We start from the raw sequence: 27,848 nt of genomic DNA, 5'->3' as shown, positions 1-27,848 counted from the left end.
GAATCAATTCCTTATTCCTAGTATCTTAAAAGATGCTTGGGGGCGCCAAGTCCTAACCGAAGCATGATGGATAGATAAGTAACGACAAGGCCGACCCCACCCAAACACTTTGTTTTTTCCTACTATAATAACATTCCTCATATATTGTAGTATTTCCTACTTTGTTTTTTCTTGCAATTTTCAATGCAGCACCGAACAAAGTAGTTACGTTTAAAACAAATAAAAAAAAAAAAAATTCTAATTCGTTTTTTCTCGCAATTTTTTACATATATATTTTATTACAAAATAAGAATTATTAACTACTTATTTGTTGTTATCTATAAATAAAAAATGAAAACCACTTGTCTAATAAAAGAAGATGCGTTCATCTACGAAGGCAAGTAGCTTTTTAGCCTTTGTCACTTTCCATCATACTTCTATTCACCACCTTCCCTCACTCTCCACCAAACGCAAACACTTTGACATGACATGAGTTCAACAACAACAACAACAACGTGAACTTTACGATTCTTCTTCGTTCCTCTTTCTCCTTCACATTCTTCCATTTCCTAGGGTTCCTTCCACCATGGGAACCGCTTCACGCCAGTTAAAGGTTATGCTCAGAAAAAACTACCTTCTCAAAATTCGTCACCCTTTCGTTACTGCTGCTGAGGTTATTCTTCCTTCACTCTTCTCTTTCTATTTTCATCTTTCTCTTTTCCGTTCAATTTTTGTTTTTCTTCTCCGATTCTCTGTATAGTTGACCGATTCAACGTCGTTGTTCATTTTCGATCATATTCGCTTTATTTTATTACTATTTTTGTTTTTTTCTTAGTTTGATTGCAATTCAACTGTTGCTTTTTTTAGCATTGAATTTCATATCTGTTTAAGTAAGTTTCTATGATAGTTTTGATTTTAATTACTGTTATTGTTTCTTTTATGGTGCATGCATTATGAATTTATGAATAAGTGTAATTTTGTCAATAATTTATATGTTAGGGTTTTGTTGTGTTTCTGATTGCATTTTAATTATGTGAAATTTGTCAATGCTGAAGTTCTGATGGTTGTTAATTAATCTGTGCTAGATTTTGCTCCCTGCGATTGTGTTGATGCTATTAGCAGCTGTAAGAACACAAGTGGATACACAAATTCATCCAGCTCAATCGTCAGTTTTCTATTCTTCACTTGCCATCTGTTTTGATTTTTGTGTATGCTTTCCTATTTTGGTCTGTTTTCAATGTTATGGTGTATGGAGAACTAACAAAGAGAGTAAAATGCAGGGGTTTTATTTATTTTTTAATTATGCTTTCAATAAATTAAGCGTAGCAGAGATGAAAATGTTGAGTTCGAGGTGTGGTAAGACTAGAGGGGATAAGATTTGAAATGTCAACATTTGAGAAAGAGTGGAGGTAGCACCTATAATAGAAAAGATGTTGGAAAATAGGTTTAGGTGGTTTGGGGATGTAGAGAGAAGACCTGTAGATTCTGTAACAAGGAAAGTAGATCATATGAAGAATAGTCAGATCACTAGAGGCAGAGGAAGATCTAGAAAAATTATTATGAAAGATTTAGAGATTAATGAGTTGGATCAAAATATGGTTTATGATAGAACATTATGACGTAACTTGATCCATGTAGTTGACCCCACTTAGTGGAATAAGGCTTGGTTGTTGTTGTTGTTGTTGTATTGAGAGAGTGAATGTAAATGGAATTGGGTTACGAGGGTAATGGAAGCAAATGCTGTTTTGTTCTGAATTTCTTTTATTCTTAATATTTTGTGAGGATTAATGTGAATGTGGAAATGGAGCAGGCACATTCAGAAAGATATGTTTGTAGAAGTCGGGAAAGGTGTATCCCCTAACTTTCAACAAGTTTTGGAATCCTTGTTGGATAAGAGAGAGTATTTAGCTTTTGTACCAGACACCAATGAAACAAGGATGATGATAGACGTGGTGTCCATCAAATTTCCGATTTTGAAGGTACCTACTCATCTGTGGTTCATTTTATTTCAGTATGCGGTATTCTGTGCTTAATTTATTCTTGAAATGTTGTGAATAATTTGGCTTTGCTTCCTCCAAATTTATGAACTGTATTCCCCGGGCTTAGGACTTGAATGCAGATTTTTCTGTGGGTCTTGTATGTTTAAACCTCTTCTTTGGTTTCTCTTTTCCTTGTACACGTCTTTGGCTTTTTTATCATGTCTATCTCTATCCATGCCTTTGTTCCATTTCCCCCATTTCTAGTTGTTTGTAAGAGCAATAGACATAGACTGCTCAGTTTCCTGTCACTTGATTTTCCGGAATAGAAAATTCGTTACGAATTTTGTTTTTACGTGGATATTCAAGCGCTTTGATTCAAGCAAATAATTTTTAGGGAAAATAGTTTAAATTTTCAGATTGTGACTATTTGGAAAATCTATCATAAAGTACAAGTTATATTAGAAATTTTTTCGTTTCGAACAAGTCTTGAGGCAGAAAAAAACTTGGTATTGAAGCAAGTTAACTAATGCTCGCTGTTTTTCTTATATTAGTTTTGTTTCTCATGTCAAATCAAAAGTTTTATTGTATTTTTTTTAGAGAGGAGTTGAAATTTGACAAAAATATCAATGGTTGTTTTTGTCCACTGCATATAAACAAAATTCATCATCTCTGCTCCTCTTCCTCCATATGGGAGTGCTTTCATGTAATGAAATGCATTTTCAATCGAGCAAGTACCTTAGAACCTTCATCCTTTGAAATTTGTACATTAAGCAGATCTAAATGTCTTCTCCATTCATATTCTAAATGAGTTGTCATTGAACCTATCTAATTAAAATTTGGTTCCTATATGCAGCATGTTAGTATTGTATACAACGATGAGTTAGAGTTGGAAACATACATCCGGTCAGATGCTTATGGTACCTGCAATGATGTAAGGTAAAATCCTTTTCTGACTTGAAAGCTTTGTTGCTCTATCAACTACTGGAGTAATATGTTATTGACATGTTCCGGTGACCATGAATGAGGCAAATTAAAGTAATCTTGTTACTAGAATAATTTAGTGTTCTGGGATATTGAGATTTTATAGGACATTATACCAACATTTGATCTATATAGCTGATGCTGCCTAGTGAGAAATACTTTGGTTGTTGTATAAAAATGAAAATTGTTCACTTGTCTAGCTCTTTTAGATGATAACTCTAATTAGGTTTAGCAATATCTTCACATTAAATTTTATTATCAAGTGTCTTCTTAACTTAAGATATGAAAATGATTATTTTTATTGTTTGTTTGAAATTGTGTGATATGTAGAAATATGGGCTGTTTTTCTGATTGATTATATTTATTTATTTCCTCATACCCGTGTAGGAATTGTTCGAATCCCAAAATTAAAGGAGCAGTTGTATTTCACGAACAAGGTCCTCAGTCATTTGATTATAGCATACGTCTCAATCATACATGGGCTTTCTCTGGTTTTCCGGATGTTACAACAATAATGGATACAAATGGCCCTTTTCTTAATGACTTAGAACTTGGTGTTAGTGCTGTACCAACAATGCAATACAGCTTGAGTGGGTTTTTGACAGTATGGTTGCTTCATTCTCATTCTTATAATTTCTTATTCATTGTTGTGTTTCTTCCCCGTACTTTATTATCACTAGTAACTATATGTTGACAACCTGTAATGCACAGCTAGTAGTTTATTGCTGTGATTGCTTGTGGTTGTGTGTTTTATTGTTGAAATGTATGTCAAATTATGTTTTTGGTTGGGTACTTGAAATCAGATAGGGGATTGTTACAATGTGCTGTTTCTTGCTTCACTTGAATTCAAGAACAGTTTTTTTAGAAGGTTTTCAAGGACAAATCTCCTTTGGGAGATTAAATTACCTTAATTTGAGTAGCAACCTTAATCCCTAGGAAATACTTAATTTTACGAGATCTTTTATCTCGAATTGAGCTCCTTTTTTTGTCCTTAGGATTCAGTTCCCAACATCATCATCACCGATATAATGATATCATCTGCATAGACAAGTGGGACAGTGAATTTACCTTCTGAGCTCCCCGAGTCATACCATCGACACTATGGCATGTATAAATCTTCCAAACCAAAAATGGAGAGATTGCTTCAGAACATATATAAGGCTTTTTTGAACTTTCAGACCTTATTTTCTACATTTGTGAAGTCAAATCTAAGTAGAATCTTCACATATACTTCTTCCTATAGGTCTCTCTGCAGAAAAGCATTAATACCAACTTGGTCTAGTTTCCATTAAGTTAATCTCAGGTTCGGATGCTTTAAGTTGCTGTTGGACTAATTTGGGTTTTGCTGTTTCTAGTACACCAATTTTGGAGTGTTGGCTTTGATCTTAACAACTTCAAGTTCCTCCTGTGTAGTTTCTTCTTGCATTTGATCCTTCTTTTTAGTACCGCAGAAGGATGCCTACTCCTGTTCATAAGACAGTAATGGAGGACAGAGAATAAGACATAAGAATATACACAACTTAAGATCAAAGGGCCCAAGCTTCCAAATACTCTCACCCCAAAGCCAAGGACAAATAAAGAAGAGCCTAGTTTCATGAATTGTAATGTCCACGGAGACATGAAAACATTGATTCTAAGGATGATACCATTTGTGTCCCTTTTTGTCTATGAAGACATATATGATTGCACGAGGATCCAGTTTGCTATATTGTTGACTAGGCAACACAAGAAAAAGTGACACTGGAGATTATTCATGATATAGGGACATATCAAGAGAAATAAGTCATGAGTTGCATAGGATTGATAACTATCGGATGAACCAGTGAGGGCCTGTTGCCAATTAGCTGGGTGGCTCACTAGTGGGAAGAATTGATTTTCCTAGAATAACCTAGGGCTCTGATACCATTTTGGAGAATTAGAGGAATAGTGAATGTTAAACTCAGAGAAATTAGGGTCAAAACTATGATCCCTTTTGCTGGAATGTTTTCATTTAAATAGTGCTGATACAATATGTAACTGTTATCTACAGCTAGGCTATTTAATAAATACATAATTACACAATTATGACTGTACAATATGTTGGTTTGACTTGCAATCAAGTCTGTACAAATCTGCTGGTTTAATGACCAACAGATCAGCACCAAATCAGCACTAATGAATAATTTTGCTTTCAATTCTATTGACATCCCCCCTCAAATTGATGCTGGTAAGTCTACAAGCATCAATTTGCTGATTAAGAAATTATGACGCTGACGTGTCATGGATTTTGTGAGTATGTCAGCAAGTTGAACTGATGTAGACACGTGAGGCAGAGTGATAATTTTGCGGTCATAGGCCTCCCTGATTGAATGACAATCAACCTCTATGTGCTTCGTTCGCTCATGGTATACAGGATTTGCAGCAATCTGTATGGCACTTGTATTATCAGCATGCAGTGGAGTTGGATGTGGTTGTGAATAACCAAGTTCTGAAAGAAGACCTCGCAACCAAATAATCTCAGAGCACGCTGCAGACATGGAGCGGTATTCTGCTTCAGTTGAAGATTTAGAGACTGATTCTTGTTTCTTGCATTTCCATGAGATAAGAGCATCTCCTAAAAACATACACCATCCAGTCGTAGACTTCCTTGTGTCTGGACATCCAGCCCAATCAGCATCGCTGTATGCTTGAAGTTGTATTGCGGCACCTGTCGTAGACTGATTTAGTGAATTGTATTATTTCAGTAGAAGAGTAATCCTTTTATAGGAGAGATACACCAAGTCAACTCCTCAAATCAAGGAGTGATACAAGTAAAATAAAATAAACTGATATAATAAATGCTAAAGTATTTCAACAATAGCATTCAAAACCCAAGAAGGTAAGTGGTAATTAGATATGTGCTAGTTAAGACAGCTCTCTCTCCCCTCCCAATCCCATACACAAAGACACAACCAAAGAAGGGCTTTGTAATAGACATTTGAAGGATCACGGCTTGGAAAGTGATGATGATTTTTTCTCATTTTTGCAACCCCATTTTGTTGAACGGTAAAAATCGAGGAAATTAAATCTGTACTAAATAAAAGTAAAACAGGAAATAACGAAAGCTAGTCATTAGTTGATTACGCAGTACAACATAAACAAAATCCTATCCAAAGCAAACCTAGGGTTGAAGAATGAAGAGTCACCTTTAACTCCAACCAAGTACACCATGGAGTTGCATAATCTACATGCTGCCGCAGAAAGATGGGCTTATTTCCATCAAAACCTTTCATAGTTAGATTTTTTTCTTTTTAATGTGTTGCTTGCTTCAATTTATTGCTTACACATTTTACCATGTTTTCTTTTGTTTTTAACCCTTCCCTCTCTTGTTAATTGGCATCTTCTTCACTTTTATTGGTGTACTAATGCATTGATATTTTCTGGTTTTGTAGCTCCAGCAAATGGTTGATTCTTTCATAATAATAATTGCTCAACAACCTGAATTAAACTTGAGTGCCGAAACTGTAAATCTTCCTCTTCTAGGATTTCATGACACTGATTTCTCGCGAAAAGTTCCATGGACCCAGTTTAACCCTACTAACATACGAATAGCTCCATTTCCCACTCGAGAGTACACTGATGACCAGTTCCAGGCAATAGTAAAGGAAGTCATGGGAATACTGTAAGATTGTATTCAAAACTTTATAGCGCGTTATTAGATTATATCTTCGATAAGCTTATTGTTTAACAAGAACTTGTATGTGCAGGTATTTATTGGGGTTTCTCTATCCAGTTTCTCGCCTGATAAGTTATTCTGTGTTTGAGAAGGTTTGGTTGTCTTAATGTTTGGTATTGTCTGATTAAGATATTCCCTTCATTATTTGCTGTTTCCTTTTTTATTTTCTTATTTTTATAAACATTATTTTCGAATATAATAGGGATATAAAAGGCCATCTTCTCTTGTCGAGCTTGTGTTTCTCAATTTTTCAATGTAACCTTTCAGGAACAAAAGATCAAAGAAGGACTCTATATGATGGGCTTAAATGACGGCATATTTCATCTCTCTTGGTTTGTCACATATGCTTTGCAGGTAACTCCTGCTATTCCATCTGCTACAGGTTTTTACTTTTACACACTTCATTTTTGAGAATTGAAGTTGAGACCTCCTAAATGAGAATATTTCACCAGGGCAGTGTTTTTGACTTCTCTATGTCCGTTGTTCTGTGATTTGGCTTCGCATTCTTAAATGGATAATTTTTGTTTTAATTTCTGCATTTAGGATGATATTATAATCTTTCGTTATATTTTTTCCTTTTTTTTGTGAGTAGCCGACCTTGAATTTCTTTAGCTTTCTTTTCTTTGCAAAAGGATTGGGAATTCCCTTTTTAAGCTACATTTTGTTCTTGATATCTGTCATTTTCTCTGTTTTAAGAGGACTTTCTCTTGCTGCTTATTTTTTTAATGTCAAAATACATTCCCTTTTATTCGACACCTTAACATAAAGAAAAAGAAACAAAATGAGAATGCTACAACAAGTTGTACAGACAAACAAAAGCAAACTGAAACTTTTGTTTACGCGAAAGTGTCATTCCTTTAAAACTACCATTTGTGAAGTGCCAAAACAATCCAAAATATACCATTTTGTCATGTTGGAGTCCTAGTGGTTAAACTGTACCAAATAAAATAATTTGTTACATTATGGAGATCAAATAGAGATTTTTCTAAGTTTTTGTTCTATCAAAATAAGCTACTTCAGTTCCTCAAGCCAAAAGTTTTATGTGCTGAACATTATAATATAACTTATGCGTGTTAAGTTGATTCTTTAGCTTTCTAGATTAAGAAATTATGTGGGTCTCATTCTTCTATTATTTTCTCTTTACAGTTTGCAGTTTCTTCTGCGGTCATTACAGCTTGCACCATGGATAATATATTCAAGTATAGTGATAAGACACTGGTGTTTGCCTACTTCTTCATTTTTGGGCTTAGTGCAATCATGCTGTCATTTTTTATATCAACGTTTTTCAAAAGGGCCAAAACAGCTGTAGCTGTTGGAACTCTGTCATTTCTTGGTACCTTTTTGCCGTATTACTCTGTCAACGACGAGGGAGTCTCTATGTGAGTGATTGTCCTTCCGATAACTAATATATTTAGTCCAAATTTTCATATTTGAATTATATTTTATTCATTTGAGGTTGCCTAACTCAGGATCTTGAAGGTTCTCGCTTCTCTGCTTTCACCTACGGCATTTGCTCTGGGTTCTATCAACTTTGCTGATTACGAGCGCGCTCATGTTGGGCTCCGCTGGAGCAACATATGGCGGGTGAGTTTCCGCAACAGGTCCCTTGCTTTTACTATTGGTCCAAATTTCCTAAAACATTTAGTTTGCAGGAGTCTTCTGGAGTGAACTTTTCTGCATGTCTTCTGATGATGATACTTGATACACTGCTCTATTGTGCAATTGGACTGTATTTCGATAAGGTATGCTTTTTCTTATTTGAATAATATACCCTTATACTATATCTGGACTAGAATTGAAATGCGGCACTCTACAGTGTCCTTATCTCCTATTTGGAGCCTGCATATGTCTACATGAAGTCCAGTTCTTTGCTACTTAGTAGGTAGAAAGAGGCGTATGCTGCTTGATTGATTTAGTGATGTACTAATTTGTATAACTTATGGCTATGTGTGAAGACACTTAAAAGACCAATGTATTGAACACTTAATCCTGTCTCTAACTAGTGTATTCCTGTACATCATTAAAATTTATTTTTCAAATTGGTTTTTCTGGTGAATTTCTTTATTGTTTTGTTTCTAAGAAATTGAAGATGTATATATACATGCGCTTATGTCTGTTCACATACACATATGACCATTTGAATGAAGTTTTTTTATTGCTTGAATGATACAACAATCAAAATTATGCTCATCTTAAAGGTTCTTCCAAGGGAGTATGGACTGCGATATCCATGGAACTTTATTTTTAAAAAGGATTTCTGGAGAAAGAGATCTTCCAGTTCTAAAGTTAAATTTACTGGCAAGAGTTCTGAGTCAGAAGGGACTCTTTTGGGGCGAGGTATTTTCAATCCTGCTCTAGAAGCAATAAGCTTAGACATGAAACAACAGGAGCTTGATGGCAGGTATATATGATATACAATGCAAGTGCATCAACTTAGTAAAATATGATACATTGTCTCTTTCTTATAGATTTTTTCCAAAACTTTTAGGTGCATTCAAATCAGGAATTTGCATAAGGTGTATGCTACTAAAAAAGGAGATTGCTGTGCTGTTAACTCATTACAGCTGACATTATATGAAAATCAGATTCTTGCTCTTTTAGGTAAGTATGGTTCTTTATTGTTAACGTATATAAATCTGTTTTGTTTGTGTCTGTGTGAGAGAGTTCTCTTACTCTATTTTGGGCTTAAGTCTTGAGTATATTCTAGTGATAGAAGGGGAAAGCAGAACATTTTTAATAACCAAGGAAGTGTGTAGTTGTAACGGGGAGATTTAATTGGGAGCTACCAACTGAAGTAATAAACAAACCTTGGTCGATATTGATGATAATCTGGATAGAGCTAGTGAGAACGTTTTTCTAAATTTTTTTTGTCATCAACCTTCACATGGTGTGTGGCACCAAAGTTAGAATAGAGATAAGTATATCTAAGAACTAGGAGAATCCACTAAATGCAAGCTATATGTCAAGAGCTCCACATTGGATGAGATATGACCTAACAATGTATTTATAAAGTGGTGGGTAGTCTTCATCTTACAAGTTGACTTTGTAAGGGTTGAGTTAGGCCTAACCCAAATTGTAAGATGGTATCGAAGTCTATCCAAGATTCGTTGGACCACCTGCTATCAAGTTACCACTATCGAGCCAATCTGGTCACGCTCTAGATGTCCAGTCCTGGGCAGGGTTGTGTTAAGAGTCCTACATTGGATGAAATATGACCCAACAATGAATTTATAAGGGGTGGGTTGTCTTCATCTTACAAGCTGGTTTTGTACGGGTAAAGTCTAACCCAAATTCTGAGACTATCAACGGGGGAGAACTAAGATGCTTAAATACTCCGTCAAGCATCTCATGCTACTGAGTGCCGACCATGATATCCAAGTCACTGTCATAGAACTGCACCTGAGTGCCGACCAAAGTCACCTGGTTCGTAATTCACTTTGGTACGTGGTACGGGTTTGGGTATGCGGTACATAGTTAAAAACAATAACTTCATTGATATATAGTAGTTGTATTATTTGGGTTCGTGGTACTTCCTAATATTTTTATTGGTATGCTACCAATAATATATATATATATATATATATATATATATATATATATATATATATATATATTTTATCTAGACTAGTTAAAAACAATAAGACATAAGTACATGATAACAAGATGTACAATATCAATAAAAATCAACTTAAAATAATAAAAGGTGATAGGAGTCTGAAAATATTTTCATGTTAAATATTAGTGGACATTGCTTTTATAGGAAATACTAATTTCTTAATTCATTAATCTGTAAAAAAAAATATTATTTATTTAATAAAGCCCAGCCTCTTACAGAGTAGTCACATATTACCGAAAATAGAAAAAAACAGAGTAAGAGTAGTCCCAAATTGAGTATTGGTAGTAGTAGCCTTCAGTGTAAGCTTTTCAAAGGAACAAAGACGGCCCATATCGGTGTGTCAAGAAAATAGAGAAGAAAATTCATTATAAATATGTAGCTGTATCACATTTAGGTGTGAGTGGGGATTGAAGATTTGAATAGACAAAAGATCTTCTCTGATATAGCTGTATCGCATTTAGGTGTGAGTGGGGTATACCCCATCCAAACGGGAAACTGCTCATTCCTCTTTCCCTGGTTCGTGGATTTAGTGGGTTGTGTGAATTTTTGCGAACCAATACATGAATGTATCATGAACTGGTACGTGCGAATTGGTACGCGTTCCTAGTCACATGAACAAATTATGTTTACTATGGTGCCGATGCGCGATGACTGCACTCTACAATGGTTTACTTGGCCTTTCTGGTCATCCACTCCCGTAGGTATCCCTTTCCGAGACACCGCCAACCAACTTCGGTAAGCCATTGGGGACTCCTTCTTCAAAGCTATCTATCAAGGAGGAATGAAAATATAACTTTTCATATATTTCAGGAACTAAAACCTAGAATTTTTTTACGGACTAAAACCGGAGATGGGGTATATTACAAAGAAGAAATGAGTTTTTTTATGATTTTAATATTATTATTATTATTTTGGTTTTTTTGTTTGGCTTTAGGACGATCTCTTATGATCGTCTCTTTTAATTTGGTTTTATCTACACTAACAATTTGGGGTTAGGTTTTTGCTTAATCATTTTGTTTTTGTTTTGTAGGACATAATGGAGCTGGGAAAAGCACGACGATATCAATGCTTGTTGGTCTTCTTCCTCCTACTTCTGGGGATGCTTTGATTTTTGGAAAGAACATTGTCTCTGATATTGTAAGTTTTAAGTTTTGCACTTTTGCTACAAATGTGTTTGCTAATAGGCATAAATATCATATGTTGAAGAGTTTAGAAGAACATAAGTAATTTGTTAGTCTTTTAGTGATCAAGACAGCAAAAAATACCTTTTATTACACTATGGGGATCAAATAGAGATTTTTCAATAACTTTCTCCTATTTTTATCAAGTTGCTTAAACAGCTAGTTCATATTGTCCCTTTTTTATTACTTAGTTTTATGCTGCTTCTAATTAATCCGACTTGCAAACCATAATTTCCAGGGGTGTCAAATTTATTAAGGTTGTAGATTTACTCCAGCTCACAAAATCTTACTGTACACTCTCCCTATCCTCTACCTCCCCATGTAATTAACCCCTAAAATCTATGAAACTTTAGTTAGTTTCCTAGATTTTAAGGGTTGGTTACACGTGGTGTATGGGATATGGAGAGTGTACAGTAAGCCCTTGTGAGCTCGAGTAGATGCACTCCCTTAATAAGATTCATCTCTCTCTCATATTCTCTCTAGATCAATATCATAATTTTCTACAAATATTGAATACAATTTTTATGTTGCTAAAGGTGTAATATGTATCAATTTGGATTTGGTAACTTATATTCATCCACTGTGCAGCCAGACATCGATACGCCTTCCTGAAATGTTTTTGTTATTTTCTCCTTGTTCCATACCTGCTTGCTGTTGTGTCATTCATTATGTCATGGTCTTATTTTGTAGGATGAGATACGGAAGGTTTTGGGTGTCTGCCCACAACATGATATACTATTTCCCGAATTGACTGTAAGTAGAAGCATTTATTTTCATCCTCTGTATTGAAGATAATTATTGTTGTCTTCATATTTGCTGATGCTGATTTTCGAATATGAGTCAATCGTTGCCGTTTTCTCTTGGCTTAATGCATGTCTTGTGTTATACACCTAATTTATAACCTGAGCATCTAGTGAGTGTTTTCTTTTTTCTGTATTATTTCATCTTCACGGGCTTTAATTACCATTACTATGTACTTGTCATGACAATGTAATTAACATATTCTTATAGATCTGAGACCTATATTGGTATGCAATTGTATTGGAAATAATTGAAACTGCAATTATTTATTTATTTTGTATTACTATTTTCATGTATTAAATGATTAGCTTTACCATGTATATACCGCTCTTGGTTTTTCCCATTGTTGTCAATTGTGGATCTCGGAAACTCGCGGTTTGTTCAAATTCTGTTACACAGTAGTGCTATAGATTCTATTCAATGGTAATAGTGTATTGCAGAACAACAGCAGTTTGTTGAAATTCTGCTACACAACAGCACTGTATCCGCTATTTAAAAACGTTGGTTTTTCCCCTTCCATCCAAAATTTCTCGGTCCATCACTGATTGTATCGTATAGTCATTTTCCCTTTTTATAAACAACACTGAGATGCAGTGTTATATATGTTAGCAGCCAACACTCGGTGGATTTAGTCCCACATCGGATAGATAGGATTCTTGAGAAGAGTTTATAGAGAGGAGGAACTCCTCACCTTACAAGCCGGTTTTGTAAGGATGAGTTAGACCCCCAAATTTTGACATGGTTTCAGAGCCTATCATTGATCAATCATATCAATCATTGGGCTTCCTGCATCGTCCACGCTTCAGGCCCATTGGGCCGGGCTGAAGCGTGAGGGGGTGTGTTAGCAGCCAACACTCAGTGGATTTAGTCCCACATCGGATAGATAGGATTCTCGTCCACGCTTCAGGCCCATTGGGCCGGGCTGAAGCGTGAGGGGGTGTGTTAGCAGCCAACACTCAGTGGATTTAGTCCCACATCGGATAGATAGGATTCTCGTCCACGCTTCAGGCCCATTGGGCCGGGCTGAAGCGTGAGGGGGTGTGTTAGCAGCCAACACTCAGTGGATTTAGTCCCACATCGGATAGATAGGATTCTTGAGAAGAGTTTATAGAGAGGAGGTACTCCTCACCTTACAAGCCGGTTTTGTAAGGATGAGTTAGGCCCCGAATTTTGACAATATATTCATGCATTTAAAGATATATAACCAAACCTTTAATTTCCGATTAGATTTACTGATTTTTTTACTACATTTATGAACACCTTTTTATTTTACTGAGTACAATATGCTGGGTTCTTCCGTTGACTCTGCAGGTGAGAGAGCATTTAGAACTATTTGCCATATTAAAGGGTGTTGAGGAAGACACATTGGAAAGCGTTGTTATAAATATGGCCGATGAGGTGTGTTCATAATTCTAAGTCTAAAAATTCTAGTCTTTATCACCAAAATCTGTAAGTATGATTGAATTAGATTTGTTGATCATTTCAAGGGAATTAAATTGATAAAAAAATGTAAACTTATCTTGTTAATTGGTATACTGTTTCTGGTTTTCATTTTTAAGTTTCAACATTAGTGGACTCTGAGAACATGTAAATCTTGAAGTCATAGGGTTCAAGATAAAGAAGGAAGAGAAATAATAGAAATTTTGAAGTGTAATTGTAGTTCTGTACAAAAGACTATTCACCTTCCCTTGTTTTTAATAACACTAGACTCTTAATCATAATTAAATAAGGAAACTAATCGTGACAATTACTAGGATACTAATCACTTTAGTTTCCATTTATCCATGTAAACATTATCCTGCCTCCCACTCTCAAAGACCTTTTTTCATTTTAAAAATTTTCTGTTGGTTTAAGAATCAGCATAGAATTCTAGATAATTTCTATTGCTTGAACAGGTGGGCCTGGCTGATAAAATCAACACTGTTGTGAGATCTCTTTCTGGGGGCATGAAGAGGAAATTGTCCCTTGGAATCGCATTGATTGGAAATAGTAAGGTATGAAAAATTAACAATACATGATTTTGTTTTTGTATGTTGAGCAGAACTGGAATAGTTGGACTTATTTGGCAGGTTATAATTCTTGATGAGCCTACAAGTGGAATGGATCCATACTCGATGCGCTTGACTTGGCAGTTAATAAAAAAAATTAAGAAGGGCAGGATAATTTTGCTAACAACACATTCTATGGATGAAGCAGATGAACTAGGTGACCGGATAGCTATCATGGCCAATGGTTCTCTGAAATGCTGTGGAAGGTTAATTCCATTTTCATATTTTTGTTACATATTATACACACCATTGAACAAATAAGATTTTGTGATTTGAGGAACATATAACAAGGTGTGTAGAACAAAGGATGTTATAGGATTTGAAGAAGAAATATACTTATATAATATGAAATCTGTAGTGTAAATTTTCACACCTTGACTGTTGGCAATGAATATTTGATCTGGTCCCTCAAAAGTTATGGTTTTCTGAATATTTGTCCACCGCCAATCACATGAAAAGAAAACCATGAGTTTGGGAACCAACTCTGTGCTGGTTGCGCAGATTAGCTAGTAAGCGTAGCACAAGGTTGCTGAAAATAGGAGCTTAAGAATGATATTGCTGAGGAGGAGCAGCCATAAACTTAGGAGCAGTTAAATTCCCATGTGTAGTGAGCTGTGAATTGGCTGGACGTTGGAACCTCTGTTGAAATCCAGGCTGAAAACTGTGAAGCTCAAGAGCGAAGGGTTGCAATTAGGTTGATATTGCTGATCAAACACACTTAAATTGTGTGGCTAAACTTGAAATACACTTGACATTGGGAGGCATTTGCCATGGCCAAAACTGCCGCGATGGCCTCCGGAAGGACCGCCTAAAGTTAGAGAATTGTTACTGATTGAACTGCCGAGGAAAGTTCTAATTGGATGTGAGATGTAATTGGAAGAGCTATTCCGTGCTATTTTTCTTTGATTTTTTTTTTCTTTTTCCAATGAGGATAACCAACCTTTGTTCATAAATTCACACAAAATATAGGAGAAAAGCCCAAGGTCCGTATTGCCTAGATCTACAAGCCTTCAGCCTAAACAAAGTGCACACATGCGTATGTTACACTTGAGGGAAATCCATAAAACCTTTAAAGTTCCTAGTTTTTTGTTATTGAAACATGATTTCTAGAAGCAAGGTGAAAAGTTCATTAACCTTTTTCCCAGTAATCTTGACATAACTGTAACATACGACTCTCTCTCTCTCTCTCTCTCTCTCTCTCTCTCTCTCACTCTCACTCACTACCTCTATTTTATTATGACATTTTGACAGCTCTCTTTTCTTGAAGCATCATTATGGAGTCGGTTACACTCTAACTCTTGTAAAGGTTTGTTCTGATCCTGAACATCTTGTCTTTGATTCCTATAGTTTCTGTTTCATAATCAAAAGGTTGTTTTGATTTGGATTTCTTTCTGCGTCGTTAGTCTGCTCCTACTGCTTCTATTGCTGGTGATATTGTATACCGATATGTTCCGACAGCAACCTGTATAAGCGAGGTATTTCTCTCACTGTATAATTCATTTAGATGCATGTTATCAAACTCTTGGAATGTGTATTTATTTGTCAATGTTATTGTAGACATGAGTACAAGACAGTTCAAATTGGCATATAGTGGTAGTGGTCAAGGCTCCTCTAAAGTGAGCAATTCACTTTAGAGAGTAAAGTGAATAATTTCAACCATTGATAAATGGTTGATATTATCTGTACATGCATAACAAATCATGAGTGGTTATTTTCCCACTTTACTAACTATTCACTTTAGATGAGCCAAATCCAGTGGTAGTGTTCCTTGAGGGATATTTTTTCCTGCAATATTCTGTGTTTACATTTTGGACCCAATTCAACCTCACAAAACATGCTTGAAAGATGATATTGTCAAAGCATAACTCAGGCTGTAGCGCTCTAGGTAATGTGGGAATTGGGTATTTCTCCTATAGTTTATGTGTGCCTTTATGAACAAAGGTTTGTTGTCCTCCTTTGAAAAATAAAAACGAACTGCCCTTCCAAGAAGGTTGACCTAAGAACCCAACAAAAGGCACAACTCTAAGGAGGGAAAATATAATTATCATTCAAAAGCAGCAAAAAGCAAGCAAAGATAATGACTGGGCTTTTCATCTACTTTGACCATCTTGAATGCTTCTCCTTCTAGAATTGACTTAAGTGAGAGAAGGTTATTAACTTCTTGATCCAAAGTTTCCTTAACTTTCTTTGCTCTTGATCTTGTGATAGGCCCACCATGTGCTTTTGGTGTTTCTTCAACCTTTGTTTAAAACATCCAAGAATAGTCTCATAATGATCCAAAGCTTTGTTATTAACATCCAATAGTCACATTCAAGCCAAAGATAATGCCACCCTTTCTCATAAGCAAGCTCTATAACGAACATATCACCCAATAACTCAGCTTGAAGCTCACATGTTACCCCAAGACTAAGTACAAAACATCCAAGAATAATCTCATAATGATCACAAAAAATACCACCAAATGCACCAGGGTCTGGAGTCCCTTTTGTGGCTGCATCGGTGTTGCACTAAATCCGAGAAGAGTTTACTAAGCTTTAAGCATGTTACAAATTAACTCATAAACAGGAAACTATAACTTATCTGGCTTTGCTACATTTATAAATTTTGAGAGAAATAATTGCTTTTGACTTGAATATGCTGCTCCTGTCAATTTTATTGTCATGAAAATTTTGGTGGTTCATGGGTAGCTATAAATTAAGCTGTACCTTTCCATTTATTTTTGTGAAGGATTTTATTGTCTCTCATTTCTTATGAGGTCCGTAAAAATTATACAATTTAGTGGATTTGAACATTAGCAGTGCCTGTGGTCATGCATAATAAAGTTTGAACTCAATTTAAAAATGAATTCTGATTCTAAGTTGATTACATTTTATCTGGTTTTATTGGATATTGCATTTCCAGGTTGGAACTGAAATTTCCTTCAGACTCCCTATGGCATCCTCCTCAACCTTTGAGAGGATGTTCAGGGAAATTGAAAGTTGCATGAAAAAGCCAGTTTCGAGCATGGAAATAAGCGGCAATTGTGAAAAAGACAGTCACGGTATTGAAAGCTATGGTATATCTGTAACAACCCTGGAGGAGGTATTCTTGAGAGTTGCTGGATGTGACTATGATGAAGTTGAATGCTTTGAAGAAAATAACCGTTCGCTTATATCAGAAGCTGTGGTTTCTCTTCCTTCTAATGATCGTCCATCCACAAAAATATGTTATTATAAAGTTTGTGGAAATTATAAGAAGATTCTTGGTTTCATGTCTACCATGGTGGGGAGAGCTTGTGGTTTAATTTTTGCTACAGTTATTAGCTTTGTCAACTTCATAAGCCTGCAGTGTTGTAGCTGTTGTCTCATTACTACGTCCACTTTCTGGCAACATTCGAAAGCCTTAATTATTAAGAGGGCAATATCTGCACGGAGAGATCACAAAACAATTATTTTTCAGTTAATGATTCCCGCTATCTTCTTGTTTATTGGTCTTCTATTTCTGGAGCTCAAGCCGCATCCTGATCAGATTTCACTGACTCTTTCAACTTCTTATTTTAATCCTCTATTGAGCGGTGGGGGTGGGGGTGGTCCAATTCCGTTTAACCTATCTTTTCCAATTGCTGAAGAGGTTCGTCACTGATTGTTGAATCATGTTTTCACGCTGTCTTCATGTTTTATCCTTTCTCTGTAGTCTTAGACTTGCTGCTGCTTAAAAATGCACTCCGGTGTATCCTGATGGGCTTTCAATGGAATTTCTATTATTATGAAGGTAGCACAAAATGTTAAAGGAGGTTGGATTCAAAGGTGTAACTCAAGCTCATACAAATTCCCCAATTCAGAAAAGGCATTAGCTGATGCAGTGGAAGCAGCAGGGCCAGCTTTGGGACCTGCTCTACTTAACATGAGTGAATATTTGATGTCTAGCTTTAATGAATCCTACCAATCTAGGTGTGAAAATCTGAATCTCTATTTCATTCTTAGTTTCCATCTTTTAACTGTCAAGCAATTAAAAAATTATTAGCATATGGAAAGTTTTTGCTTGTAGCTCAACTCATAGATACTGCTATTTTTATCAATTGGATCCATATTGGTATCGGGGCATCCATGAGGATGAGATTAAAATATCTGTCCATTTTTTCTCTCTCTCTTTCTGATGTATTATTATAGAAGGAGATCCAGATCCATTTGGAAACAAGAGTAGATTACAAAAGAGAGGAAAAGAAAACCAAACTAGTTTATCAAGTGTAGAGAACTCACTGAGATTAACCTGATTTTATTATATTACTAGTCAATTCATAAAAAAACTATAAATAAATCTTATCTTATGATAACGACAATACAATTTACTTCATTGCAGTGTATTTTGATATGCAGGTATGGGGCAATTGTGATGGATGATCAGAACACCGATGGAAGTTTAGGCTACACTGTATTACATAACTTTTCTTGTCAACATGCTGCTCCCACCTTTATCAATTTGATGAATTCGGCAATTCTTAGGCTTGCTACTCATAATGTGAATGCGACGATTCAGACACGCAACCACCCTCTACCAATGACACAAAGCCAGCACTTACAACGCCATGTATGCTAACATTTTTATTTTTGTTATTTCACAGAAGCATCATGATGCATGATCCTTATTTTACACTTTGAGATTCATTGTACAGCACCTTATTATATCGCTATTGATTTGTATTTCATGTTATTCTAATCTTCTTGAAATCTCACGCCGACTAGAGCTAGCTAGCTTTTGGGGTCGAATTAGATATCAAGTCAAAATTCTAAAATCGCATCGGAGCCTATCCTAGATATGTTATTGGACCCCCCATTTTTGCCCATGCTCTAGATGTCCAATAGTGAGTGTGAGGGGGTGTTAAGATCTTTGTTACTTGACCACCCATATTTGTCTATACTTTATGTGTCCAATCCTGAGCATGTGTGTTGAAACCCCACGTTGACTAGACATATGACCAAATGGGTCTTTGCAAGGTTTGAGCAATACTCATCTCTAATGTTAGCTTTTGGGATTGAGTTAGGCTTATAGTCCGAATTCTCAATGCATATTTTAACATATAAATGACGAAATAAGGTGTGATGCCTTGTATCAGTGTTTTGTTATATGGTCTCTTCCATGCTCTTCAGAAAATCAATGATTTGATAAGCTGCATATGAAATATTGTAGGACCTGGATGCCTTCTCTGCTGCTATCATTGTCAATATAGCCTTCTCTTTCATTCCCGCTTCATTTGCTGTTTCAATTGTTAAGGTGAGTTGTGTTACACTGCTTCCAGCTCGTCATTTTTAAGTTCATTTCTTTGTCCTATAGAAGTTTACAAATGAGAATCAAGAAAGTATGTGTATTAAATCATCCTTCATTTTCTTTGCAAAAGGCATGTTTTTTCTGTTCATTTGCACCTTTTCTATTTAGGGAAACATCAGATACATTTATGGGGCTGTATATAGCCTTCTACTGTTTTTTTATGTCATCTCATGTGACTCCACATTTTTTTATATCAAGACTGCTGACTGGGTGTTTTGTTCTTTGATAGTTTCTTACTTCGAGTCACTCTTCCTTCTATTATAACTTAAACCTGCTTGCCACTGTTTTATTGAGGATCCACTCAAGTTTTTGTCATTGCAATCTTAGATACATACAGTAGTTTCATTTTTTCAAAAATTTCCCTTACTTTAAGATGTCTATATTTCTCATTTTAAACGTCAACAATTTTCTAGAATTTCTTGCTACAAGAGTGTCCAAAACTAATGACATTATCAGACTGCTAGTCGCCTAGGCTAAATATTTATAAACTCTTGATTGGTGCAGGAACGTGAAGTGAAAGCTAAGCACCAACAACTAATCAGTGGGGTATTCTTTTCGTTAAAAGAAACTACATTCAGCATATGATTTTCATTCCTCATTTTGAATATATATCTAATGCTGGTCTTTCGAACCAGGTTTCTGTCCTTTCATACTGGATCTCTACATTTATTTGGGACTTCGTGAGCTTCTTGTTTCCTGCCTCTTTTGCCATTGTTCTCTTTTACATCTTTGGTATGTTTACAATTCATTTTTTACTGATTGTTGTAAATTGGTTTTATATTATTTAATTATGATTAATAATTATATTCAGCATTAACAAGGCCCGTTAAGTTTATCATAGTCTGTAGAAGCATATTAGTGTCTGTACTCTTTACCTCTTTCTTTTTCATGTTGTTTTCCCCCATAGTTTTTCTTAAGTGGTTGATAAGATATATGACTGGTTAGAAACGATAAATATGTGATTCTTGATTTACCACACAATACAACCAAGCCTTAGCCTTTTAATGGATTTTGTTTTACAGTATAATAGTTTTCAATGATAACACTTGCCTATTGAATACTGTTATAGGTCTAGATCAGTTTGTTGGAGGAGTTTCTTTGATACCAACAATTATCATGCTTTTGGAATACGGACTTGCAATTGCATCATCGACTTATTGCCTTACATTTTTCTTTTTTGACCATACCGTGGCACAGGTATTACGGACTTGCAATTTTTCATTTGTTTGTTTATCAATCTTATAAATGCTAAGATTTTGACTTGTCTGACAGAACGTGGTTCTCCTGGTCCACTTTTTTTCTGGACTGATACTAATGGTTATCTCATTCATTATGGGGCTCCTCCCATCCACAATAAGTGCCAATTCTTTTCTTAAGGTACACCAAAGTTATTTTTCACATGTGTTATAGGCATGGATTTTATGCCCTTACTCAAGCTAATGTTTTGCCTAAACACTAAAAACAAAGGTAGAACATTTTAGGAACTAATTCTAGAAATTAAAAATCAAATTGCTTTCATCTTTTTAGCTCCCATTGTGTTCCCAACTCTGTATTACTTTTACCACTTGCTACTTTATCTTTGAATGACTCTTGTGAAAATAGGGAGAAGAATTTTTCTGAATGTGCTCGAGTGAGTAAAGAACTCAGCAACCATGATATTTATTTACACTCCATTATTAATTACATGTTATGTTTACAAGGAGAAATACATGCAGGTCCAACTCCCTAAAGACATGAATCTAAACATACATGAACCTAAAACTTAAAGTGCTCCTATTTTCAATGAAACATACATCATACTTGAATATTACTTTTTCCTACAATTCCATTATAAGTGGATACTGATAACCTACTAGTTACTTTCTGTCCCATGTGATAAGAAATGGGTTTGAAATTTTTAAGTTACTTAGTCAGTGGTCTCATTTGTGGGCTGTCCCTGAGAATCATAGGACTAAGAGAAATGCCAAATATTATATTTTCAATTAAATTGTACATCTATATTAAGTAAAGAAATACTGTTTGCAATGATATGCAATTACTGTTTAGCTGCTTGAATTGCTCTTTGTTTGTTACTGTGGTTCACCAGAGGTTTTTTTTTATTCTTTTTAATATTTTATGTTCTTCATCAGAACTTTTTCAGAATATCTCCTGGATTTTGTTTTGCCGACGGTCTTGCTTCATTAGCTCTTCTGCGGCAAGGAATGAAAGATAAAACAAGTGATGGAGTGTATGACTGGAATGTTACGGGTGCCTCCATCTGTTATCTTGCTGTCGAGGTCCAAGTCTTTTCATCTAATTTTTCCTCTATTTAGTTTCTTATTATTGATATTCTAACTTTTGAAGTTTAAAACTGCAAAGACACGAAGATGTTATTTTGAGTAGTAATTCATTAGTGATAGTATAAAACAAAACACATTTACACAGATATTTGGAGAAAAATATTTTGCTCTATCTAATCCCATTTTCTTTTGTATCACAGAGCTTCATTTATTTTTTATTGACACTCGGGCTTGAAATATATCCTTCGCTCAAATTAACTCCATTCAAGATCAAGAAGTGGTGGGGGAAAATTAATATCTTCCCACATAATACTACTTATCTGGAACCTTTATTAGAATCTTCCCCAGAAACTTTTGTTACGGACCTCAATGAAGACGTGGATGTGAAAGCAGAAAGGAATAGAGTACTTTCAGGTTCCATTGACAATGCCATTATCTACTTGCGCAATCTTCGCAAGGTATTTCCCAGGATTGTTTTCTTCAACTTTTTATTTATTGAAAGTATTGTTTTGTGATTACCATGGCGATTTCTTTTCTGAATTGAAGGTGTATTCTGAAGAGAAGAATCATGGGAAAAAGGTTGCAGTAGATTCATTAACTTTCTCAGTTCAGGAAGGAGAATGTTTTGGTTTTTTAGGAACAAATGGAGCTGGAAAGACCACAACGCTTTCTATGTTATGCGGTATATCATATTTTTGGGCATGCTAATGTTTTGGCTGGCAAACTTATTTTCTAAAATCCTATTAAAATCTGCATTGTTAAAGAATAATTTACTTATTTCATAAAGGAAAATGTTACTTTGTTCACCCTTTTCTTCTCTTGTGAATATATGTTTTGTGTTTATTTGCTTCGTAAGCTCAAGCTTCTAATTTAAGATAAAGCAAAGGCGGTGAGTTATGGAATTAGGCAAAACTCGTGACAAATCTTAAACAAATTATACCAGAAAAAATGTTTTTTGTAGTTATGATTGCTCAAAATTGGATACCTTTCTCTCTGCTTCTTATGGGGTGACTGCTAAATCTTGTGTTTTTTGTTTCTGTACAGGGGAAGAATCTCCTTCTGATGGGACTGCTTTTATTTTTGGCAAAGACATATGTTCCCATCCCAAGGCTGCTCGTAAATATGTATGCTTATTTTTCTTCTTCCCCCCCACAAATAAAAACGCCCAATCATAGATTGAAATTTTACCTAAATCCATCAGGCTCTTACTTTTTTTATCTTGATTTGCACTTCCAGATTGGATATTGTCCACAATTTGATGCTCTGTTGGAATTCTTAACTGTCAAAGAGCATCTTGAGCTCTATGCTAGAATAAAAAGTGTTCCAGACTACACAATAGACAATGTATGTGTAAGAAGTTCCTGGTTACTTTAGTGCTTATCTTCATCAGGGTTATTTATGCCTATGCCGTTCTTTTGTGCATGGGATAGCTAATCATTTTACAATTTAAACCACAAATCTTAAAAATAAGAAAAGCATTACATTTTCACCTTGTTTGTGAGCTAAATGATTACGTGTGGAAAGGCTTAGAAATAGCAACCCATACAGACATTTATCTTCCTTATATAGTGTAAAAATTTACAGAAATAGAAAATGATTGAAGTACCCTAGTCAAAAGGAATTGTGGGTAAGGGCCTCTTCTGAACCTCTGAAAATTTATTTTCATGAATATTTCAACAAACATCACATGATGCTGACAGGAAGTTTATTCTTACATCCGATCTCTTCACCAAAAGGTCAATATTTGTGTTGGTCATAACCAAATGTACATGAGGCCTACGAAGAAAAACTCCATTATTATTTATTTGCAAATTTTATAAATTGACCAATATGTTTCCTTAAATTCCATATTTGAACAACAGAAAATTGTTGTGGTTAATGAAGTGATGTTGATGGTTAATGAGTTTTGACACATGGTATATCCATTAACTATCTACTGAACGTAATTAATCACCTACTTGAACTGTGTTAACCACTTAGATTGTTGTTGCAAAAATTGTCAAATTTTAGTTGTTCAAATAGCACAACTGATAAAATAAACTATACAATAATTACAAAGATCCTAATTATTACATATTTTCAATAATTGACAATAATAAGTTTGACAGGTTGTTATGGAAAAGCTGGTGGAGTTTGACTTATTGAAGCATGCTAATAAACCATCATTTTCACTTAGTGGAGGGAATAAAAGAAAACTATCTGTTGCAATTGCAATGATTGGAGATCCTCCTATTGTCATTCTTGATGAGCCGTCAACAGGTAGTTATGTCAAATTATCATATTTCTTTGAACATCATGAAAATGCCTGTATCCATTTTAATTTTAGAGTTTCGAGAAACACTTTTAAGGCCCTTGTTTTAAAAGCCTAATCTTTTAGTTCATTTGGTTTGCCTTACATGTGATGAAAACCCAGCTCACCAAGCGGTCTAGGATTCAGTAATTGTTGCCTTCAATTCTCTGATCAAAATTTTGTTTTAAAGTAGTTGCCAATTCAGTAATTGTCGGCATAATTCATTTGTTCATAATGCATCAATACTGGTGAAATTTGAATTGAAGGGGCATCCAGTTATCGGCCTTGTTTTGGTTTAGTGAGTTGCGACCCAAAGTAGCTGGACCTCTCATTTGAAACAAATTAATTTCTGAAACTACGTGTAGATTAGCTACGTCAAAGATATTTCACATTTGCTTATGTTTGATGACTTGCATAGCTATTACCTGTCAGATCTAATATTTTATGCTTCCCTCAGGAATGGATCCCATTGCAAAAAGGTTCATGTGGGATGTAATATCTAGAATCTCAACTAGACGAGGCAAGACTGCAGTTATTCTTACTACACATAGCATGAATGAAGCTCAAGCCTTGTGCACCAGAATAGGGATTATGGTACAAGCTTATTTTCTTTTCTCTTTACATTCTTGAAGCTGCAGCATGCACCCACAAACATACTGATCAATTTATATTGTTTTTTCTAAAGGTTGGTGGACAACTAAGATGCATTGGAAGTCCACAGCATCTAAAAACAAGATTTGGCAATCATCTAGAACTAGAGGTATTTATGGTTATGACAACAAGAGGCACATTTTCTTTGCGCTTCCTTGTTTTTCCCTGACAAAAGCACCTTCAAATATGTAATTCTTAGTTTCGGTGTTTCCAGGTAAAACCTACTGAAGTGAGCTCTGTGGACTTGCAAACACTCTGCCAAACTATTCAGGAAATACTTTTTGATGTCCCTTCTCAACCTAGAAGCTTACTTAATGACCTTGAAATTTGCATTGGGGGTGCTGATTCCGTCACCTCAGGAAATACCTCCATTGCAGAAATTAGCTTGACATCAGAGATGATAGGCTTAATTGGACGCTTGCTTGGCAATGAAGAAAGAGTAAAGACTCTAACGTGCTGTACACCTGTCTATGATGGGGCCTCTCAGGAACAGTTATCCGAACAATTACTTCGAGATGGTACGTGCAAACTTTCCTTTCAAAGCTTGATTCTTATTCTTAGTATTATAAAAACAAATCAAAAAGTTAATTCTCTCATCGGAAAATGTGTTTGTATATCTGAAAAAGGACATGTGCCCCGTACTGACCAATTTTTTATTGTTAATATGTAAGTTCAGTGGTTACAAGCTTATTCTTTTACATGGTGCTACATATACGGTTATTTTTTAAATTGTGTAATGAATCAATAAATTGATAGTCAATTACTTCTAGCATGCATAAACCATATAGACATCCCTCCCCCCAGAGAGCTGTTAGCGTTTGATGATGACATATTTCTCTTTTTTATTTAAACCATAATGCATAAATGCTATTCTGGTATTAATTCCCCCTTTTCTATTCTGTTGGTAATCTAGGTGGTATTCCGTTGCCCGTGTTTTCTGAGTGGTGGTTGTCCAAACAAAAATTCTCAGAAATTGACTCATTTATTATCTGTTCATTTCGTGGAGCAAGATGCCAGGGATACAATGGTTTAAGCATCAGATACCAGGTACTTTTGAGTTAGCACATTAGTTTTATGGTAAATTCCACATTATGGTTGGAAAGTCGTGTCTAAACGTACAAGTGTGTAATATTGAATTGAATATTAAGTAGACTAGTTGGACATTCTAACTTATTTGTTAGGTTTTATGGGAAACAAACAAAACAGTTAATCTCTTTCTTCTTGGTTCTTCTCTCCTTTTCATCGGCTACAATGTAAAGCCTTCCTCAATCTACACACTTCGTTCACCGTTGGGACCAAATCACTCTTAGAGTTGGCCTTTATGTTCAGTAATGTCAAACATATCTTTAGTTGGTCGATGTTCTTCCAAGGGCAGAACATGCATGTGTATGTGCATACAGCGTATAATGTATCTGGACTTTATTTTACAGTGCAGATAATAATTCATTTGATTCTTTGCCGCAGTTACCTTGTGATGAGGACTTTTCCCTGGCAGATGTTTTTGGACTTCTGGAAGCAAGCAGGTAAAATACAAATACAATTTATTTTTTTTTATCTTCCACAATCTTGTTAAACAAAGCTAATAAATTCTACCACTTTTGCAGAGATAAGTTAGGGATTGCAGAGTACAGCCTCAGCCAATCAACTCTGGAGACAATATTTAACCATTTTGCAGCTAATTCATGAGATGCCCTTATTTCATCCTTTTCTTTCATAAAGTGATGCATGGTGGTTGCAATGTGTTTGAATGTATCAAAGTTATAATATTTTCTTAACTTTTACTAGTAGTGAAATCCAATAGAGGGCCCTAGGTGAGATTCTAAGGCCTTGTATATTGTAGAGTCCGTCATTATAGTGCCATTTAATTTTAAATAGATTCCCAGTTATTAAATCTTGAATCTGACTGTTTCACCAACTTTTGGAGTAGTTTAGGATAGTCCATATTAGGATTATCTTTAATTTTTCTTGTGGTTCTGCTCCAATGCTTGTTGGAGGAAAGCGAAGGGGAGTTTGGTAGCAGCCGTTTTAATTTTTCTTCTTTGCTTGATGGTTTTTATTAATTGATCAAATGACCCACAACAATCATGAAGTATATGCGTCCCGTGAGCATAGCTCAGTTGGTAGGACAATGCATTGTTATATGCAGGGACCGGGGTTCGAACCCCGAACACCCAACTTATTCACCTTATAAGGTGAATTCTAGCCACTAGGCTACCTGACCAAAAAAAAAATCATGAAGTATATGCACTTCTTATGGAATCAAACAACATTTTCTTTTCCTGTCTCATTTATTTGGCTAAATTTAAAATCGCTGAAGTGGCATTCTTAAATTTAAAGAACGACAATTTGACAAATAAAGAGGGTAGATGATTTGAATTTAGACCTTATTCGTGTTAGATTGCACCAAAGCGATGAAGGTTGCACTTGCACCAATCAATTACAATCTTTTTTTTTTTTTTTTTAAAGAAATCAATTACAATCTTGAACGCTTGTTAGGAACATGATTGGTCATTTGTGTCATTGCATAGAACAGTGGATTTCGGCGGATTTCGGCTGCAATTATGTTGTTTAAGATTTTGAAATATGAATTATTAATGATATAATTATTATAGTAGATTTATATATTAAAAAAATTGTGACCTTCGAATTGAATTTTATAAATTTCAAAATTATTAATGATATAATTATTATAGTCGATTTATATATTAAAAAAATTGTGACATTCGAATTGAATTTATAAATTTCAAGTATATGTAAATTGAGCTCACAAAGCATCTCGACCTTTATTTGAGTTGATCCCAGTTGAGATTTGTCAACAACAGAGACTGGATATGGTTGACACTTTTGAACTAATTCTGATCTTGCATTGTACCCATCTAATTGCAAACAAGGGCATCTTGTCTGTATTTGTTGATAATGTAAAGCTCATCACAATATCCTTTATAATCTATAATAAATCAATATACATAGATTGGCAACAACAAATTAATATATAAACAAACTTGGATAGACTGTAAATGTTTATATGATTAGGGCATAATCTGT

General features: G+C 35.1%; 1 protein-coding gene across 1 annotated transcript; it reads left to right on the top strand.

Moving 5' to 3' along the window:
- The first annotated feature begins 442 nt into the window (after nucleotides 1-442).
- Nucleotides 443-26,718, top strand: ABCA1 (ATP-binding cassette A1). Its single transcript, XM_085724503.1, has 40 exons — nucleotides 443-652; nucleotides 1,065-1,144; nucleotides 1,790-1,958; nucleotides 2,812-2,894; nucleotides 3,327-3,543; nucleotides 6,350-6,579; nucleotides 6,665-6,725; nucleotides 6,901-6,987; nucleotides 7,780-8,012; nucleotides 8,103-8,217; nucleotides 8,286-8,375; nucleotides 8,832-9,034; nucleotides 9,122-9,234; nucleotides 11,280-11,386; nucleotides 12,121-12,183; nucleotides 13,543-13,629; nucleotides 14,127-14,225; nucleotides 14,301-14,485; nucleotides 15,531-15,585; nucleotides 15,683-15,754; nucleotides 17,181-17,888; nucleotides 18,030-18,208; nucleotides 18,635-18,845; nucleotides 19,446-19,529; nucleotides 20,088-20,129; nucleotides 20,219-20,315; nucleotides 20,653-20,780; nucleotides 20,856-20,960; nucleotides 21,713-21,859; nucleotides 22,063-22,320; nucleotides 22,409-22,544; nucleotides 22,907-22,986; nucleotides 23,099-23,206; nucleotides 23,971-24,121; nucleotides 24,610-24,746; nucleotides 24,838-24,912; nucleotides 25,018-25,321; nucleotides 25,717-25,850; nucleotides 26,268-26,326; nucleotides 26,408-26,718. The coding sequence occupies exons 1-40, from the start codon at nucleotides 566-568 to the stop codon at nucleotides 26,487-26,489; spliced, it is 5,661 nt and encodes a 1,886-aa protein (XP_085580629.1). The 5' UTR covers nucleotides 443-565; the 3' UTR covers nucleotides 26,490-26,718.
- Nucleotides 26,719-27,848: the final 1,130 nt, after the last annotated feature.

Source organism: Medicago sativa, chromosome 7 (assembly GCF_051527215.1).
Source record: "Medicago sativa cultivar Bolivia chromosome 7, Bolivia_mono, whole genome shotgun sequence".
In the NCBI taxonomy this organism is placed as follows: Eukaryota; Viridiplantae; Streptophyta; class Magnoliopsida; order Fabales; family Fabaceae; genus Medicago; species Medicago sativa.
This window is presented reverse-complemented; position numbering and strand designations above follow the sequence as displayed.